The sequence below is a fragment of the Elgaria multicarinata genome, chromosome 2 (genome assembly GCF_023053635.1).
Source record: "Elgaria multicarinata webbii isolate HBS135686 ecotype San Diego chromosome 2, rElgMul1.1.pri, whole genome shotgun sequence".
In the NCBI taxonomy this organism is placed as follows: domain Eukaryota; kingdom Metazoa; phylum Chordata; class Lepidosauria; order Squamata; family Anguidae; genus Elgaria; species Elgaria multicarinata.
In genome coordinates, this window is record NC_086172.1 from 18,175,746 (window position 1) to 18,196,907 (window position 21,162).

The 21,162-nt window shown below is 42.9% G+C and overlaps 1 protein-coding gene across 1 annotated transcript in view; it reads left to right on the forward strand.

The window, feature by feature from the left end:
* The window catches only part of CPS1 (carbamoyl-phosphate synthase 1), a 184,790-nt gene that overhangs the window by 128,845 nt on the left and 34,783 nt on the right, over positions 1-21,162 (forward strand). Inside the window, exons 23-28 of the mRNA XM_063116089.1 lie at positions 1,781-1,846; positions 5,111-5,174; positions 7,201-7,382; positions 8,815-9,009; positions 12,061-12,128; positions 18,223-18,298. Coding sequence (XP_062972159.1) covers positions 1,781-1,846; positions 5,111-5,174; positions 7,201-7,382; positions 8,815-9,009; positions 12,061-12,128; positions 18,223-18,298 — 651 coding nt within the window. The remainder of the gene's footprint in view (positions 1-1,780; positions 1,847-5,110; positions 5,175-7,200; positions 7,383-8,814; positions 9,010-12,060; positions 12,129-18,222; positions 18,299-21,162) is intronic.

Sequence of the window (21,162 nt, forward strand, 5' to 3'; positions counted from 1 at the left end):
GCTATGGAAGGTGTTTTGCCCAAAGGTCATCCAAAACCCAAAGCCAGCACTGAATTCTGTGCTTCTTTGGTTTTGTAGTCTTAGGCCTTAGCTAGACCTAAGGTTTATCCCGGGATCATCCCAGGGTCGTCCCTGCCTGCTCCCGGGATATCCTGTGTCATTTACATGAACGGGGATGACCCCGGGATGATCCCAGAATAAACCTTAGGTCTTGCTAAGGCCATAGTGAGAGTGATGCCTGTCTTCTACCTGAATTGACTGTCATTCGATTTGGGATAGAAAAGGGTTTCCCCAAGACACAGTGGAGCTCCTCTCTGCTTCCCTGAGGTACTTTGAGAAGATTTATACTGAAGGGCTAATTTGGTATGTGCTCCCAAGAGTAGGTGGAAAAGAAGTTGGCGAGATAATGCACACAGTGAGGTGAAAGAAGGCCAAGCAAATCCCAAAAGCAACAACAGCAGATCATGGATAAAAAGGCAGTATGAATTGCACCCTAAGGCTGCAATGTGCTCTTAGTTGGGAGTCCACCTTTGCTGAATTCAGTGGATCTTAGCTCTGAGGAAATATGGATAGGGTTAGGTGGCCCCAAGGATATCTGCATTTTATCCAGAAGCTACATAACGGATTCGTCAGACACCACTTTATTAATTCAGGCAGTGCCCAAGGATTTGGACATGAACACTCTAATATATTTTTTACTGTTCAAATTTGGCTACATACTTGCATACTATATCAGAATATTTTTGAGAGTCCCCTCAGTTTGGAAAAAAACAGTTCCTTTGCGTCCTGAGGGGTAACCGTCTGAGAAGAGCTAGCACGAAGACAACCCCACCACCACAGAGGTGCAGAATTAGTTGTGTGAATATAACTGCCCCAAATACATCAAACAACAATAATAACAACAACAACATTGATAATAAATGGTTAGTCTTACATCTGTTTGGGAAGAAAAGTGGAATCGATTTTTAAAAATGCAAGCTGCAGCACAATGTTGCAGCATGGAGTGCTTCTGTTCAGACTCAAGCCAGCCAGCTATGCCCTCTTCCAGGATACTCAATTCCATTCCTAATCTCTCCCCCACTCTCCCTGTTGTGTACATATTTCTGTACACAACAGTCAGGCAACATTCTGGGTCTACTGGGCCTGCTCAGTCCTCTTTAGGCTGTTTTGGTTCCCCCTTGTTTTTTTCCTAAAGGGTGTTGCTGTTGTTTATTTTGCGTTTCTGCTAATCTTGGGGTTCCCCACAGTCTGCTGTTACCTCCCTCTTGCATAAAGGTAGACAAGACATGGCCACAACCTGCTTACTGCTCCTCTCATCTTTATTTGCGCCTGCTGCCACCACAGAATTGGTGGTGGTGGCAGCAGGCGGCAGCCAAGAAATTAACAGAATGTGCCTTTTTCAAAGTAAAATCGCCCCTTTTTGCCGCCGCTGCACTAATTAATTTCAATGGCACATTTGGTGACGAGGCAATGGAGGGCCGGGATTCAGCCCCACCCCACCCCCAAACATCGCCCACGCCTGCTCTGGTGCATAGGTGGTGCCATCTTGGATACACAAGGATTGCACTTAGAAAACGAATTTGCTGTTCGTATATCGGTTGAAATGAATAAATTAAATCACGGTCAGTTGGTGGTGTGTTGCCCATTAGTACTTCAGCCAGGAGGCGACAGGAAGCAGTGAGTGTGGAGAAGAATGGGATGGGAAGTAAGAAACATTGAAGCATGAGATCCTGATAAATAGTTTGGGTTCTTGTTGACCATTTCTCCCCCTCCTCTGCAGATTGACACACTGGCAGGAGAATACCCTGCTGTGACTAATTACCTCTATGTCACTTATAATGGCCAGGTAAGTGCTCTCGTTTACTACTTTATGGCTACAGCGTATTATGATGTATTTTCTCCCATTAGTATCTATTGACCTTGCAACTCAAATTCACTCAGTCTAGAGACAGCTATGGTTTAGAGCAGCTGGCAGAGGCATAATCCCATCGGAGTACAGGTGGAAATGTTTTTCTACTATTGTTACTGAGAAAGTGAAAGTATAGCTGGGAGCGTTAAAGGCCTTTTGAGCAGGAAGAGCAGAGATACAAGCAACAAAAATTTACCCACAGTGCCACGGTTTTGTTCCCCAAATCCCAACATCTATGAACAACTAACATACAGCATTTGCTCTTTGCTATGGACTACCAATGAGAGCCGTATTGATGTAAGTCTTGCTTTGCCGATTTGCGATTTGCAGTGTGGGAGATCGTTTTTTTCCTTGTGAAATCTAACCTCTCAGTACCAAATTCAATTTGCGTAGTGCAATACGTTGCGAGAGCACAGTGGGTAGTTCTGTCCCATCCCATTTCACACCACTTATTGACAATGAATTGTATAATGAAAATGTTAACACCCTGGCAATTTGTACAAATGAATTCCAAATAGACGATGACTTGCAGGGAGTCTGTGGGTATTGGGGCAATGCAGCAGAAATCGCTATCGGTGAGAGTATATGAACCAGATAATTCTGGCTTAGGGGTTGGGGCTGACCCCCTAAACAAAAACAAAGTTCCACTGGTGGATTTGGGACCATTGCTGCAGGCATGCCATTGAGTCATAAGGCATAGGGTGACCTTATGGAAAGGAGGATAGGGTTCCTGTATCTTTACCAGTCGTGATGACGAGGGAATTTCAGCAGGTGTCATTTGTATGCATGCAGCACTTGGTGAAATTCCCTCTTCGTCACAACTGTTAAAGATACAGGAGCCCTGCCCTCTTTTGTATCTGGCCAAGACAGCAAGGCTCTGCAGCTTTAACAGTTGTAATGAAGAAGGAATTTCACCAGGTGCTGCATATGTACAAATGACACCTGGTGAAATTCCTTCTTCATCACAACTGTTAAAGATACAGGAGCCCTGTCCTCCTTTTCATAGGGTCACCCTAATAAGGCATGAACCAAGAGAGCCAAAGAGCCATAATGCCAAAGATTTCTCTTTGGAAGAGTTGAAGTCCAAAGGGAAATGTAAATGTAGGGAAATGAGGTCATTCAGCAGTGAAAGCACAAGGAAGAAGGAGGGCTGGGCTTAGCTAAGCTGTGAAATCCAACCATGACATGGTACAGAATGGATGAACTATGATCAAAGGCAGCAAGGTGGATAGTGAATTGATTTTCAGGGGGGGGCAATTGCTGTGGCGTAAGTAGCAATTCATCTGAGTCAAGGCTAGGTAGAATGACCCTGATGCTTAACCTGTAAAATGTGACATTTTCTTGGGCTAGCTTCACGTAAGAAACAGATGAGGTATCTAGTGGGGAGGTCACTTATTCTGGGAGGACAATGAAAGAGCACATGGCTTACCTGCATAAGGTCCTGGGTTCAACCCCCAGCATCTCCAGTTGAAGCTGCATTTAAGCTGCAGTCCTATATACATTTACCTGGGAGCAGATCCTATTGGACTCAATAGTGTTTACCTCTAGTAGACATGTATAGATTTGTGCTGCTCATCTGACTCATAAAGGTAGCTTCAAATACAGATAATCTCAGCAAGGAATTTGTGTAGGCCTTTCACAACCCCACTGGTTATATGAACTGGCTTTCAGCTTTTATTATTATTATTATTATTATTATTATTATTATTATTATTATTATTTATTTATATAGCACCATCGATGTACATGGTGCTGTACAGATAACACAGTAAATAGCAAGACCCTGCCGCATAGGCTTACAATCTAATAAGTTGTAGTAAACAATAAAGAGGGAAGGAGAATGCAAACAGGCACAGGGAAGTGTAAACAGGCACCGGGTAGGGTGAAGCTAACAGTATAGAGTCAGAACAAACTCAATATTTGAAGGCTATAGGGAAAAGAAAAGTTTTTAGCTGAGTTTTAAAAGCAGTGATTGAGTTTGTAGTTCTCAAGTGCTCTGGAAGAGCGTTCCAGGCGTAAGGGGCAGCAGAAGTAAAAGGACGAAGCCGAGTAAGGGAAGTGGAGGTCCTGGGGCAGACGAGAAGCATGGCATCAGAGGAGCGGAGAGCACGAGCGGGGCAATAGTGTGAGATGAGAGAGGAGAGATAGGCAGGAGCTAGACCGTGAAGAGCTTTGAAGGTCAGCAGGAGAAGTTTATATTGGATTCTGGAGTGAATTGGAAGCCAATGAAGAGATTTCAGAAGTGGAGTGACATGGTCAGAGCAGCGGGCCAAGAAGATGATCTTAGCGGCAGAGTGGTGGACAGAGACCAGCGGACTGATGTGAGACGAAGGAAAGCCAGAGAGAAGAAGGTTGCAGTAGTCCAACCGAGAGATAACCAGTGCGTGAACGAGAGTCTTGGCAGAAGAGACAGACAAAAATGGTCGAATCCTGGCAATATTATACAGGAAGAAACGACAGGATTTAGCTACTGCCTCGAGACGTGGGTAACATATGGAAGGCTACTGTCTTCTCAAATAAAACGTGACAGTGGCAGAGATAAGCCCACATCTGTCACAATCACCAACATCATTTGTCTTCTGTCTGGGCTATGAGACCAGATGAGCCTGGTGGGGACAAAACCTTTGGGGAGAAAAGCTGCAGGTAGTAAACAAGGCTGGGTGAACATTTCTGACTCATCTATGAGTAACTGTGGCCCTGAGTCTCTGAAACCTGTCTTCACAAACGGGAGTCTTTGGTTTAGGTATAGCACTTTGCATTGGTCCAAACTGTATTGTGAACCCACCGATCTGAGCTTATAACCTCTGATTTCTTAGCATTCATTAGGGCTACTTGTTTTGTAAAATGTTTTGTAAGCCAACATTTATCGTTGGCGAGATTAGAAGTGTACTTTAAGTCTGTATATACTCTACTTCAATATGGGATCTATCCTGCCAACAGCTTCAGCAGGACATAGAACGTATCTCAAGAGGAAGCATCATCATCATCTTTAAAATGGTCCTATAATTAAGTTAAAATAGAGTTTCCAAAAATCTGTTTATTTCAATGGCAGGAAAGTAAGGTAAATGAGGTCAAACCGCAGCCCTGAGAGGCTTATTTTTGGATAAAGAACTGTGAAGCATAGATGGTTTATTCTCATGAGCACAGTGGATGCTGTTGAGGAAGATTCCCAATGACTTCTCTTATTGTGTTCTATTTTAGGAGCATGATGTAAAATTTGATGACCATGGAATGATGGTGCTGGGCTGTGGGCCGTATCACATAGGTAAATCTTCCTTACGGTTTCCCCAAACTTTTTTTCCAGCCTGGCGGCTCCTTTTGGTTTGTTTCATACCCTCTTCTACAATAACATTTCATCTTTTACTGGAATTACACAAGCAAAACTTGCATTATGCTTCTGCACTGAATTTCGTAGCTTTAGAGCCAAAGATTTTATTTTGCAGCTGAAGGCTTTAAGCTGCTTCTAATAATACAATTTAAAGATTCAGGGAGGGCTGGTGCAGGTCTAACTCTTCACCACAGTAAAATATGATGACGGTGAATGGGCTTGTCTTAATTGCGGCTATGTATAATGTTGATATTAATGGGTATTGACATTACAGCCAGTTTCATTAACTTTAGGCAATTGGGGTTGGAAAACCACTGGGTCTTTTCTCATGCCTTTTCACCAAAAGTGTACATTGGGTGTGTGGGACTCTTCGCATTGCATGGACAGTGAGGCAGACTCTAGGGATGGTATCCAATGTCAGTCTAACATTTGTTTCAATGGGTCTACTCTAAGTAGGACTGACATTGGATACAACTCTATATGTTGTATAGGATTGAGGGGAGACATGATAGTGCTCTTCAAATACTTAAAAGGTTGTCACGCAGAGGAGGGCCAGGATCTCTTCTCGATCCTCCCAGAGTGCAGGACATGGAATAACGGGCTTAAGTTAAAGGAAGCCAGATTCCAGCTGGACATCAGGAAAAACTTCCTGACTGTTAGAGCAGTACAACAATGGAACCAGTTACCTAGGGAGGTTGTGGGCTCTCCCACACTAGAGGCCTTCAAGCAGCAGCTGGACAACCATCTATCAGGGCTGCTTTAGGGTGGATTCCTGCATTGAGCAGGGGGTTGGACCGATGGCCTTGTAGGCCCCTTCCAACTCTGCTATTCTATGATTCTATGTCTACAACTGTATGCATGCAGAGCCCATTTGCACGTTCCAATGCACAGAGTTTCAGAGGTGGGACCAATGGCCATAAACAACCTCCACACCTTTGTGAATGTATGAACAGAGTTTGATAACAGGATTAGTAATAAACCATTATTTCAAAACTGAGTGATGATTTCTTAGCTTTGGTTAAAAGTCCATAGACAAACATTCTCTCAGAATATATATGAATGACTCCCAGACAGAGCCATGAGCTGTTCAATTACTTCCATGAAGATGCTACTCAGTGGATCTTCGGCAGTTCACAGATATGGCTGAGATCTACTCCTTTTAACAAGATGTTGTGCATGCGCTGGTAACTTCGAGGCTTGACTTCTGCAATGTGCTTTACATAGGGCTACTTTTATGCCTAGTCTGGAAACTTCAACTAGTTCAAAATATGGAAGCCAGGTTGGTCACTGGTACACCTAGGGGTGACCACATCACACTGGTCTTAAAATCTTTTCACCGCCTGCCAATTAGTTTCCGGGTGAAGTATAAAGTGTTGGTTATCACCTTTAAAGCCCTACATGATTTGGGTCCAGGCTACCTGCGGGATGGCCTTCTCCCGTACAATCCGCCCCGCACACTCAGGTCCTCTGGGAAGAATTTACTCCAGCCAACAAAAACAAGGCTGACAACTATTACCCAGAGGACCTTTTCTTCTGCCGCTCCCAGTTTGTGGAATGGCTTGCCAGGAGAGATTCGTCAATTTAACAGTCTTCCAGAATTTAAGAAAGCCATAAAGACTGATCTCTTCTGGCAGGCCTACCCAGCTGAATTTTAAGATGCCTTTTTAAAATGGTGTGCTGCTTTTAATGATGCACTGGTTTAAAATGTTTGAATTAGTTTTATGTACTTTATGGTGTTTTTAATTGTGTTGTACCCCGCTTTGATCCAGAGGGAGAGGCGGGTAACAAATAAATAGATGATGATGATGATGATGATGATGATGATGTCTGCACATCTTTTCAGTGGGAGTTGAAGATGCTATGGTTTCAGATGTCTAGGCTTACAGGCAACGAGATTCCTTGCCCTGACCTTGATGCATCCTCTTGTTTTCCAACCTTCCTAGCTGTGTCCTTTTGTTGGCAGGGAGCAGTGTGGAGTTTGACTGGTGTGCTGTTTCTTGCATCCGCACATTGCGTCAGCTGTGCAAAAAGACAGTTGTCGTGAACTGCAATCCGGAGACGGTGAGCACTGATTTTGATGAGTGTGACAGGCTCTACTTTGATGAACTGTCACTGGAGAGGATCTTGGACATCTACCAACAGGAGGTATATATATATATATATGTATATTTTAAACCAAATAGCTTCAAAAGAATCAAAACCACCCAAGCTCTTGTAAAACAAAGCCAAACCATTTCCAAAAGTCAGCCTTGTTGTCACCTTTGGTTGGGCCCTTGAGCAGCTTGTTTTAGATCCTGACATTACATTTTGCAGGGCATTGCTATTCCTAGCAACTACTCAGCAATGAATGCCAAATAAATATAGAATTATTTTCCAGAAATGACATATTGCACAATATTTACGAGCTCGCTTAATTTAGCTCTCAATTATTTATCACTCAAATTGTCCTGCCCTTGATGAGCTTAGTTTTAACCTGTGGTTGTGAAAGCAATTACACACATGCTTAATTTTATGCACGAGGACAATGCCATTGAAGCTAACATGATTTTTCAAATGCTAAACATAAACATAAGGGTGTGTGTGTGTGTGTGTGTGTTTCATCACAGTAACTCTTACAAGTTGCTCTGACAGATTTGCAGTAATTTTTGAAGGTGTCTGTCCTGGATAAGGGTGCTTGCTATAATTGTGTTTTTTTAAAAAAACTGACTGCAAAAAGCCTAAAAATATGTTTTCTTTGCCACATTGTTCTTAAAAGGTTCTAAACCCTGACTCCATTTCCTTTGTGGGCAAGCCAGTATAAATTGTAATCCAGTTAATATCACCTGTCCAGTTCTGTTCTTTGTCTTCAGAGAAACCTGGTGAAAAAGCTTCTACATTGGACTCTATGGCCATAGCTAGACCTAAGGTTTATCCCTGGATCGTCCAGGGGTCAAACCTGTTCATCTAGGTGACACACAGGGGATCCAGTGCTCAGGCAGGGGCGAACCCTGGAGGATACCAGGATAAACCTTAGGTCTAGCTGTGGCCTATGAAAGAACATCTGTTTTGGGAAACAAGACCAGCTGCCCTTCCTAGACCAGAGAAATGGCCCATTTACTAATGGGTCAGGGTTCTTGACCTGTTTAAGGAAACAAGGCTCCTTTGGAGGGTTTGTTTCTTAAAAAATTAAACTGGCTACACAACTTAGTCCTGTCAAAAGTTGTGTCTGACTAGAAGAGAGGGAGGGTTCTGTCGTATTGTCCTGGCATTTACTAGGAGAGGAGAGTGATTATGGGGCTTTGACAACCAGAGCTGTTTAGCAACAGTCCCTAGCACCAGCATTACATATAAGGTGCTGCTCTGGATAACGCCAACCTTTTGGGTGGCTCTTTTTTTGTATGTGTGCAGGGGACTACTGCCAGATGGGAGAAGCCACCCTTTGAGAGCTAAAGGAACCTCACGCTTCTCTGGATCGAAGCACTTCTCCTTTCCTTGCTTCGAAGCATGCTGATAGATACATGGTTAATTAATGAGCTACATTAAGTTGGTTAGCCTGTTTTGTGTCTAAATAGAGATTTAGGCTTCTCATTTCCTCTAGGAATGTGATGGCTGCATCATCTCAGTAGGAGGGCAGATTCCAAATAACCTGGCCGTGCCACTTTACAGAAATGGAGTTAAAATTATGGGTACCAATCCGCTGCAAATTGACCGTGCAGAAGACCGGTCTGTATTCTCTGCTGTTCTTGATGAGCTGCAGGTGGCTCAGGCACCCTGGAAAGCAGTTAATTCCTTGGTATGTAGATGTGCATCTAATCTATGCTTAGTAATAAGTTTAAGACAATATTCACAATTTAATTTCTTTTGCACATTCATCCTTCACAAAGGATGCAGGAGCAAGCACCCCAAAGAAGCACGCACCGTTATATTCTACTTCTTGCTGAGATGATAACTCTGTGTTTGGGCTGATTCGACTTCAGAATGCGGGTCGAGGCTCACTTGATTGTGTTCTTCAACCCTCTACATAGAAAACTAGATGCCAGGGAGAAGGCTGGGCATGATTGCTTTCCTTGGTTTTTTATTTGGAGGGAATCTTTTTAGGAGGAATATTTATCATGCGCTCCCCTATCTGCCCTATGAATTGGTACAGCCCAAACCCAACTTTATCACCTCAGTGAGAACTAGGCCATTATGTCTAGTTACTACACTGACTGCATAGGGCTTAATAGGCATAATACATTAAACACATTCTTTGCTTGAGGATGCCAAGGACTACATCGGTGGAGCCAGTGGTATTTGGTACGGGCATTTGCGATTTGAAGTCTATGTTTACATTTGCTGTAGGCTAGAGTAGTGTTCTTCATTGCAAGGCCCACAGGCTGCTCATGGGCCTTAATCAGCTGTACTGTGGCCCTCTACATCTGCCCACCTCATGTGGCAGGTGAGAGGATGGGGAGAGCTCCCCCCGTCCACCGCTGCCCCTGGCTGCCCACCTGACGGTAGCTGTCTCCCACCTGGTGCCCTCCCCAACTGCAAAAATGAGGGGACTGCCTACCCAGCCATGTTCCCATCATTGTCACATTGCTTTGCTTTTTGCAGCTGGAAGAACGCTCCCCTCTTCCCTCTCTCATTTTTATTTTATTTATTTATTTATTAGATTTATATACCGCCCCACAGCCGAAGCTCTCTGGGTTTTTTTTTACAACAATTAAAAACAGTAAACATTAAAAAAGTATACAACATTTTAAAAAACATCAGAAACATATATAAAAACAACAGTATCCATTTAAAAACAACAGTTCTGGGGATCTGTTAAAAACGAACTTAGCATTGTTAAATGCTGTTAAATGCCTGGGAGAAGAGAAAAGTCTTGGCCTGGCAAGCCTCATTGGGGTGATCATTCCACAGTCGGGGGGCCACCCCCGAAAAGGCCCTCTCCCTTGTTGCCACCCTCCAAGCTTCCCTCGGAGTAGGCATTTGCCATGATTGCCGTCGCCATAACTCATTGACTAAGTGCTTTCCCCAGCCTTTTACTCCACCTGGCGGCCATGCTGGTCTGTCCTCCCAATCTTCCAATTAGTGTGGTAGGAGAAGAAGGGATGGGGTGCAGCTTACAAGCAGCGAAGGGGAGGGAGTTAGAACAGCAAGGCTGTAGCTAGACCTAAGGTTTATCCCAGGATTGTCCTGGGGTCAAACCTGTTCATCTAAGTGCCACACAGGGTATCCAGCGCTCAGGCAGGGACGAACCCGAGATGATCCTGGGATAAACCTTAGGTCTAGCTACGGCCCAAGAGGAGCAAATATTTTGGATTTCCTTACCAACTTGCAGCAGGTAAAAAGTTGTGCTTTTTGTTTGTTTGTTCCGAGTTTCTTTGGGGAAAGGAGATTAGTACATTATCAGCCTGCACTGTCACTCTGGTATTATGCTTTTAATTAATACCATCTCATTGGCAGCTGATAAGGAGCTGTGGTCTTGTCCTGGCCTCTCACCCCTAACCTGACCTCTTCCCCTTAATTTAAATGAGGTTGAATTTCATAACTGAAAATTACACAAGGTCTAGGCATGCTCAATTCGCCCTCCCACATGCAAAACCACACTCCACTACTCCTCAGAAACGGCTGCTTGATTTGTTTGTTTCAAAAATATTTTTCTAGAAAGTATCTGAGATTTCTTCTATACATATACAATTGAAAATACACCCGTTGTGGCTCTCACATTTATTTTATTTTTTTGCCAATGTGGCTCATTCCTGAAAAATAGTGTAGATGACTGGGCTGGAGGAACATTTTTCTAACTTTGTGAGTTCCAAGCGTTCACAATTCTTAATGTTGACTTTGACTGGCTCACCCACCAGTTTCTAATCTGTGTCCATTTTGCCTGTGTTCATTCATGAGTCCATGTTGCAAGCTCTGCTGTATCTTTTTTTTTAACACCTTTTATTGGTGTCCCTTTAAAAACTGTTAAGCAGGGGTCCCACACTCTTTTCTCTGTTTTGTTTTTTAAAAAAACTAATTGACTGGGACAGGCGGCACAGTGAACAGAAGAAGGGATGGTGAAGAGAGAGGCTGGTCACAAACCTGCTTTTTCACATGTGGGAGAAAAGATATAAGGAAGAATTGAAGAGCAAAGATAATCAGCCTCTTTTTGTGCGCCCTTCAGTTCAGATAAACCCTGATGCCCAGGATGGTTTCAGTTAAAAAAGAAAAAAAAATGTGGAAAGAATGAATCATGGAACTCAGCAGAACAGGTAGTTTGAGCTTCAGCGAGACAGATGATGCTACAGCCTTCCTCAACCTGGGGTGCTCCAGATGTGTTGGACTACAACTCCCAGAATGCCCCAGCCAGCTGGCTGGGGCATTCTGGGAGATGCAGTCCAACACATCTGGAGCGCCCCAGGTTGAGGAAGGCTGTGTTAGAAGGTGCCAGGAATTGTATAGCTGCAGCCATCTTGAGAACATCCAAGTTAAGCCAGATATCCAGGGGGAGAGTGCAAAGTAGTCAAGAATATTGTCAGAATTTACCTGCTCATTGTGTCCTGGACAAGGAATCCAGAGTGGTAACATAACAACAACTTTGGCTGGCCTACAGAGATTTTGATCAGTGTGACAGTTAACCAGATGCTCCACACGCAGCATTTTTCTTTGTGAGACTTCTTTCTTGAGCTATTGTGTGTTAGATAGTTTCATTTAAGTAGGTTAGGAGTTCCCTGCCTCATGTGCAAAACCTGTAGGGAAAATATGGAAAAATTAGATGATTCAGATAAACTATAAGCTGAGAATGTAAGCAATGTTCAAGTATAGCAGCATTTTTTTTTTTTTAAAAAAAAAATTTTCCCCAAATTTTTAGGAAGATGCTGTTGAATTCGCAGACTTGGTCGGCTACCCATGCTTGCTGAGACCTTCCTATGTTTTGAGGTAAGCAAGCTTTTTCAATACCAACTTCCCACATTGCCTGCACAAACTGAGTCATGAGAGGATGCTAATGCCCTATATGGAAATTCCCCAGTTTTCAGACCCGGCAACTGCGACTCTAATAGAGTCAGTGAAAAAGTATTTGTCCTGTTGGACACTCACTTCTTCTTCATTTTTTTGCTCCTTATTTTTATTATTTTCACAACAAACTAACAAACACACAATACAAAAGAGACTAAAAACCACAAAAGTTTTGATTAACTATCCCGAATAGGCAAGCAGAATGCTGATGGTCTAAAAATGAATCTCTTCTCGATCCTCCCAGAGTGCAGGACACGGAATAACAGGCTCAAGTTACAGAAAGCCAGATTCCGGCTGGACATCAGGAAAAACTTCCTGACTGTTAGAGCAGTACGACAATGGAACCAATTACCTAGGGAGGTTGTGGGCTCTCCCACACTAGAGGCCTTCAAGAGGCAGCTGGACAACCATCTGTCAGGGATGCTATAGGGTGGATTCCTGCATTGAGCAGGGGGTTGGACTCGATGGCCTTGTAGGCCCCTTCCAACTCTGCTATTCTATGATCATTGGACTCCAACACTGAAACTTCCTCAAGGAAGTTAGTTATTGGGGCCCAATGCCACCCTCACTCCATCCTGGTCCCCAAGGACCAGCAACTCCAGTGGTGGACCTTCTTGGATGGGAGAGGCCCCTCTCCTCACCCTTTCTTTGCACATTTTTTTTTAAAAAAAAAAAACAACTGAGAAAAATGCGGTTCATGCCACTATGCGATCAGCGTTTCCTCCCAAATCTGGGGTACAACTTCCATGGCCCCTGGTAGAAAAAGTCACTGGCATTTTCCACTGGTGGTCTTAAGAGTTGTAGCTTAACTCCCCAGTTCTGCTCACAGAAATTGATCAGAGATGTTTGCCTGTTCCAGCACCCTACTTAATTTCTTGTGATTTACATCCCTCATTTCGGCCAGTCACAGACTCTTAGCCCAATCTACCTCACAGGGTTGTTGTTGTGAGGATAAAATGAAGAGGAGGAGGATTATGTATGCTATCTTGGGGTGAGTAACTTGTGGCCCTACAGATATTTTGGCCTATAACTCTCATCAACAGTAGCCAGCATAGCCAATGGTGAGATGGTGTAGTGGCTAGAGTGTCGGACTGGGAGTTGGAAGATCTGGGATCTAGTCCCCACTTGCCATGGAAACCCACTAGGTGACTTTGTGCCAGTCACACACTCTCAGCCCAACCCACCTCACAGGGTTGTTGTTGTGAGGATAAAGTGGAGACGAGGAGGATTATGTATGTTGCCTTGGGTTCCTTGGAGGAAAAAAAGGCAGGATAGAAATGTAATAAATAAATAATTTTATTTATTAATTTTATTTATTTATTTATTTATAATTCCCAAGGGATTTTACATAGAGTCAAGATTCACTCATCAATGTATTTAATTACAGTCATAGACCAACCATTAGTCAAGATTAAAAAATGGGAAAAGAACTATCAAACAACAGAGCAGCAGACTTTATGAAAAAGTAGCAAGAATCAAACTGAACTATCCCTCTACCTCTTCAAAAGCTGTCTTAATCTGTTTCCTGAAATTTAAGAGTGAAGAGACCAGGCCAGTTTCCCAAGGGAGGATATTTCATAATCTAGGAGTCACCAGTGAAAAGAGCCCGCTCCTGTAGACCCCCATTTTGGGACTACAAGCATTCGGGGCAGAACCTTCGATGGCCTGAGTGATCAGCAAATTCATAATTAGGCAGATAACTGTCAAAAACAAAGTCTATGACACAAACATCTCTGACGTTTCCTGCTAGGCCTCCTGGAACCTTAAGAATTACCAGTAAATGTCAGCATTCTCCAAAGTTCTGACATTTACTGTAGCATGTTATTTATACATTTGGTTAGGCAGGTGGAGTGGAGACAAGCCCTTGTGAATATTGGTAAATTGGAAATGACCCTAAGACTATGAACAGCATTCCTTTTGCCCAGCTCCGTTTTCACTATCTACAGAAAGACAGACATATCTGCATTATTTTGACAATATCTTCAGATACGCACTTCGAAGTGAAAAATGCTCTTTTTAGCTTCATCCCACGTACCTGTTTCCCTTGAATTATCCCCTCCAGCGCTAAGCTGTCGGCATTGTTGCTAAATCACAGTGCTCCTAAGATCCTTTGCAAAGGGTTTAAGGGGGGAAATGTTAAAAAATCATAAAAAATCAATGGATGACCCAATCCGATTCAAATTTGGTATGCTTAAAGCTCTCCTTAATATCTGTTACTGTGCCAATTTTGAAGTCTTTATCTTTAAAGCTTACGCAGATGTAAGCATTTGTTTAATTCATATCAAATCCTGCTCCTGCGCCCCAGTGGCCGCTCGGAAAACACGCTTGGAAACTAGTAGCAAAATAGGGTGGGTCTTTTCCCTTTATAGCCCAATTAAAGCAGGATGCCTGGGAGTACTTCACAGTCAAAGCAGATTATAAACTGGAAAACTTCAGAGTACTTTGCACACAATTCACAGTGATTGCACAGTATAACGCTGGTGTGATAAAGCTCTTTAACTGTAGCTACTATTTTATGTCAAATAGGTACCATGGCAGCTGCTTTTCTTTCAGGACATGGTTGACAAAACAAAACAAAGAGATCTCTGTAAATGAGTTGAATCAATGTTCGGGGATGTTCTAAATACTCCCTCTCCAAAGCTTAATGCAGCGAAGTGCTTATTCACAGATGAGAGGATAGGGAGAGAAATAGAGTTTGCTGAGCACAGTTCGCAAGTGCAAATGGAAATTGAGTTGGAGCCTTCTGATAATAAAAGAGAGGCAAACTATCAATCTGAGGGATGCAACCCTGACACTGAATGAAGCAGAAAGAATGTTTAAACAGGGGGGAAAAGATTTCTGGTGAAGGGTAGCCATGAGCTCATGTGCAAAAGGCCTTCATGATGTAATTAACTGTGAGTGATCATTAAATAATTCAATCACAACCTCTTTTCAATGCAATTTTTAAAGCAATCCACAAGATTCTCAAACGTGGAAGGATTCTTTGATCAGACCTGTGGACTATGTAAGAGTGTGTTGAAAGAAGGGAACATCTTACAAAAGGAGTTTTAGTCTTCCTTTGAAGGTAATTGGCACATGGAATAACTTCTCCAGAGCCAAGCCTTAATGGTTTCATCCTCATTATATCTAGTAGGACATTAATAACAGCAAATAGCCACACTACATCAGCTCTTACACAGTACTTATAAGAGCTGATGTAGCATAGTGATTAACATTGTGTGGTGTGAATCAGAGAGTAAGGAAAAACTTTTATCCTCACAACAACCACCCTGTGAGGTAGGCTGGGCTGATAGTCTGTGACTGGCCCAAAGTCACCCAGTGGGTTTCCATGTCCGAGTGGGGACTAGAACCCGGATCTCCTGACTCCCAGTCCAACACTTTAGCCACTACACTGGCTCTATATAGGGGAATAACATTAGCTTACTTTACAGTATTAGTGAGATAATCTCTGTGAAGCACTTTGGATACTCAAAAATGCTATATAAATACAAAGTATAACTAACAATAATTTCAGATAAGGTACCCATTGCATGATGGCAATTGTTCTAATTTCTAAATGTTAGGAGTTCTAATTCTTATACTAAGCCGTCACTTCGAGGTTACCCATCTGGATCTATGAGGGTTGGGAGAATAAACAGTATTGCTCTATTGTGAACACAGTCTGTATGCACAATACATCATAGAGATCATATGCTTTAGCTAGGTAGTTCGAAATGAAGCATGACTTTGAAACATGGCTTCCTGTTTGTTCATGAATAGGAAGCTTGAATCCTGTTCACATAGACATTTTTAATGATGGAAATCCATCATAAAAGAGACTTTTCTCACACTTAGTGTGAGTGATATATTCTTCCGAAGGCATTCCATATGGCAAGACAGAACATTTCAGAATTTCTTTTCTTAAAGGAAAATAACAAACCAACTATGTAAAGAAAATGCATAGTGTGTGAAAAATAAACTGAATCCCAACTTGCTCATCTTATTCAGTGTACCAAAACTATCTTACACATATTACAGTTGTTGTTGTTTATTAGTTCAGTCACTTCCGACTCTTCGTGATTTCATGGACCAGCCCACGCCAGAGCTTTCTGTCGGCTGTCGCCACCCCTAGCTCCCCCAAGGTCAAGTCTGTCACCTCCAGAATATCATCCATCCATCTTGCCCTTGGTCGGCCCCTCTTCCTTTTGCCTTCCACTTTCCCTAGCATCAGCCTCTTCTCCAGGGTGTCCCGTCTTCTCATTATGTGGCCAAAGTACTTCAGTTTTGCCTTTAATACCACTCCCTCAAGTGAGCAGTCTGGCTTTATTTCCTGGAGTATGGACTGGTTTGATCTTCTTGCAGTCCAAGGCACTCTCAGAATTTTCCTCCAACACCACAGTTCAAAAGCATCTATCTTCCTTCGCTCAGCTTTCCTTATGGTCCAGCTCTCGCAGCCATAGGTTACTACGGGGAATACCATTGCTTTAACTATGCAGACCTTTGTTGGTTGACAAGTTGCTAAATACAGAAATGGACAACCTGACAAAGCAAGGAACATTTGTGTTGATACGTTGTTTTGATGGTACAAATGATAGGCCCATATATTCTTAACTTTCTCTGACATGGCTCCTATGACGCTGAAAAGGGATTGGTTGGTGTTGTGCGAACTGCCCCATATATCGGGGTGAGTAACTTGTGGCCCTCCAGACATTTTGGCCTATAACTCTCATCAACAGTAGCCAGCATAGCCAATGGTGAGATGGTGTAGTGGCTAGAGTGTTGGACTGGGAGTTGGAAGATCCCCACTTGGTCATGGAAACTCACTAGGTGACTTTGGGCCAGTCACAGACTCTCAGCCCAACCCACCTCACAGGGTTGTTGTTGAGAGGATAAAGTGGAGAGGAGGAGGATTATGTACGTCGCCTTGGGTTCCTTGCAGGAAAAAAGGTGGGATATAAATGCAATAATAAATAAACAAACAAATAAATAAAATGATGGGAGTTGTGGGACAAAATATTTGGAAATATTTGGAAGGCCACAAGTAGTTCATCTCTGCTCTACATGGAAGAAGACCAAATATCGATGCTGTTGGCTCCAGATTTGGATACATGCAAGTGGACTGGTAGAAGTGGACTTCTCCATCCCCTTTGCCCCATGGCAGCCACTCCAGCAAATACAGAGGATCAAGGGACCCTGCTGAATGGAGTGAGTTGTGGGAGGGGGGGGATCCCTGGAAATCCACGAGCTCGGCTCTTCTGCCAATGGAAGGCAGATCTTGGATTTAGGGACGGGAAAATCAGCAAGGCTTCAAATCGCCGAGGTTCTCCTTGAAACTTGGGCCACCTTGTTCCTGTTTCCAATAGTGAGATTCCCCTGCCCCATTCGAATGGGAAAATATGTATTTGGGTGCACTTTTTTTAAAAGTGAACTCCCAAAGGCATTATTTTCCTCATTGACAAAACCATGAAAATGTGCGCTTTCCCAAAATGCACATTTTAAAAGTGTATATATTTTTTTCTGAAGCATGCATTTTGCAAATGAGCATTGCAAACTTGGAGATGTGCAGGCTTAGCTTGCAAACTGCTCTCACGTTTGCAGCTGCCAACAGGGCAAGATCTGGTTTTAAACAACCAGAAACAAAATTCTTGAACATCCCTACATGGAGTCAACTCACAGTAAACTAAACTGAAAACATATAAAGCATTTCACACACAATTATTTTCAAGTACACCGTGATGTATTTGAAACCCTTTTAAAGGAGTGAACAAGAGAATATCTTTGGAAACATTTACTGCAGAGCCAAAAGTTTCTTTTTCTTTAGTCAAGAACTTTTCCCATCCCCCCCTAGTATATTCTTGGGGGCACTCACCTTTTAAGGCAAAGTACGGTACTGATTCTCTTTGGTGAACAATCCCTGCATCCTTTCCGCTTATGAAAGACAGCAGCAATGATTTGAATGGGAGAGAGATTCTGAACATGAAAACTCTGAAAGAATCTTTAACCTAAGTTTTTTTTCCTCTTTTTTCTTTCCTCGTAGTGGCTCAGCAATGAATGTAGTATATACAGAAAAAGAGATGAAGAAGTTCTTAGCAGAAGCAACCAGAGTTTCACAGGTATTATATCATGATTTTCTTCACTTCAGATGTTTACATTTACCTCAGCACTTAGTCCTTGTTTTTTTCTACTCATTTGGTGTTCATTTGTTTCAGGAAATGAAGTAATTTGAATCCAAATAATTTTGCTTATCCACCTTTTTAGTGCCATATTTTACTAGACTTTGCACTTACTATTGTTCTTGTATATCATCTTGATAATTTACCTCACAGGAGCAAACAGTATCTCTAAATTGTTCCTTATTGGGGGTGATGTGAAATCCCATGTTTCTATTATTATTATTATTATTATTATTATTATTATTATTATTATTATTATTATCCCGCCTTTTGCCCAATGCTGGGCCTCAAGGCGGCCTTACAAAGTTTAAAACATACATTGGGGGCGGGGGAAACAAAACCATAAACGTTTAAAATACACAACAAAATTATAAGACATTAACATAGATGGAGGGCCAGATTATTCTCCAAAGGCCTGCTGGAACAAAAATGTTTTAGCCTGCTTCCGAAAGCCCATCAAGGAGGGAGCCAGCCTAGCTTCCCCGGGAAGAGAGTTCCAGAGCACTGGAGCAGCCACCGAGAAGGCCCTCTCCCATGTTCCCACCAAGAGCGCCTGTGAAGATGGTGGGACTGAAGGAAGGGCTTCTCCAGAAGATCTTAAAGCACGGGCAGGCTCATAAGGGAGAATACGTTCTTTCAAATAACCTGGACCCGAGCCATATAGGGCTTTATAGGTCATAACCAGCACTTTTTAGGCTGGTTTAACTTCCCTTGCATTCTTACCAGTCTACTAGTGGAAATTTTTGAAGTTCAAGAGTTCATCCTGATAGCCCTTATAACCACACTCCCAGGGGGAATCCACAGTCATACTCTTGAGTCCATAGCCATGCTTCCAAGAAGAGTCCAAAAATGCAGATTCAGAAGTACCACAGCACACCTATGAACTAAGAACTAAAAGTGCATACGAGCAAATGGTTTGAAGTGATGAAAGCATTGAGAAAAGCTCTACGTCAGCATATATATTACAAAGCTATATTATTTAGAGGATATTGGTCCCACTTTATATCTGAGGCATAGCAATGAGTGACTAGCCCAAGATATGTATAGATATGTATGTGTTTGTATGTGTTTGAATATGCAGGGGCGCAGGAGTGTATGTGAAGTTGTCCACTCCTTGTCTGGCATATTCTTGGTGGAAGGAGTAGATGACTACTCTTCCTGGTGTCTTTTAGTCACACACATGGCCTGAAGAATAATCTTGCACATGCAATCTGCATTGCCTATACACCCCAGACCGAAGATATGAAACACTATATGGGATTCAGGAAGAACCATGGTTTTCATTGATTTACAAAGATCTGAAATGATAAGAAATGGCAGAAACAATCTTAATGCCACCCCAGCAGGGTGGGCTTCTTTAACGCTTAAGCTGAGAGCGGTCAACCCACGTCCTGCTCAATACCTTATGTGAGCAGGTACACCTAGCTCCAAACTCCAGATCCATCCCTTAACTGATCCATGTTTTCCCTTATCTGCTCACCTTCATCTGAGGGAAGAAAGTTTACTGAGGCCTAATGAGTCTCCACACTTCAAACCCGTGATCTCAATAGCAGCACTGCTCGGGAGTTGGGCTTCTCACACAGAGGAGATGAACGGAACAGTGGAGCCCCTGGGAATGGAGGCACCTTGCCACATAGTATGGAAGCAGTTCACTTCTATGGAGGCACCTTGCCACATAGTATGGAAGCAGTTCACTTCTATGGCAGAAAACAAACCGTCGCTCTTGGGAAACAAAACCTGCATCCTGCCCTTAAGTCTAGGAAAGATTTTGCCTCCTCTCAAAGATGTCTCTGAAAACAGTGTTTTTCTTTTCCCCATCCAAGTGAGTAACAGCCAAACATTTCTGTGCCAGACCATAAAAAGCTGTTCTTGGGGACATCGTTTGGCTGGGGATTAAAACCTGCCCTTCATCACTGACAGACTCAGAGTATATTTTTTTCCATTTGGAGAAAGTGAGGATCAGATGAAAGACTTGGAGACTCACCCGTTTTCAGGGCTGAATTTCCGTGTTCTCAGAAGTCCCAATTTTCAAAAGTGAGTCAGCCAGGAGCAGGTCCTATTAAGCCACTTAGACTAGATTTTCAAGAGCTCAGCATCCAACCTACCAATCACTTTTGGATACCTGGTTCCAGCTGGGAGCTCCGTCCTTTTCAGAAAATTTGGTGCTCTGTGATTTGCTTAGTGCCACACAGTGATTGTGTGTTAAGAATCAGAAATACTGTTAAGACTTATTGACTCCTCATTCTGTGCCCAACTCCCTGGACCGTGAGAGCTCCACCATTGCTTTCTAACTTGAGCGGGGTCTGGCTGGTGCGGTGCGGAGATGTCAGTGTCTGTTACAAAGAAAAGTAGCAAACAGGAAAAGACAAACTGTTTTCAAATTACTGTATTTTCTGGTGTATAAGACTACTTTTTAACCCAGGAAAATCTTCTCAAAAGTTGGGTACGCCCAGTATAAGATGACTTTTTAACCCAGGAAAATCTTCTCAAAAGTTGGGGGTCGTCTTATACGCCCAGTTGTCTTATACGCCGGAAAATACGGTAATGTAGTTCTGAAAACTACTGTATGATAATGATAAGTGTAAGTGATGAGAATTCATAGCCAGGGTGAGGCATGCTTGAAGGACAGAGGGGAGGGAATGGGAAGTCTGTTCCCCATGCATTTCGCTCACTCCTCTGTATTCCCTCTGGCTCCCTCCCATTTGTAACTCTCTTGTGTTTGTTTAATGCTGCTTAGATCTTTTAATTCTTACCACAAATATATGTTCAGGAAGGAAGGATAGCTACACAATGCCTTTTGACTG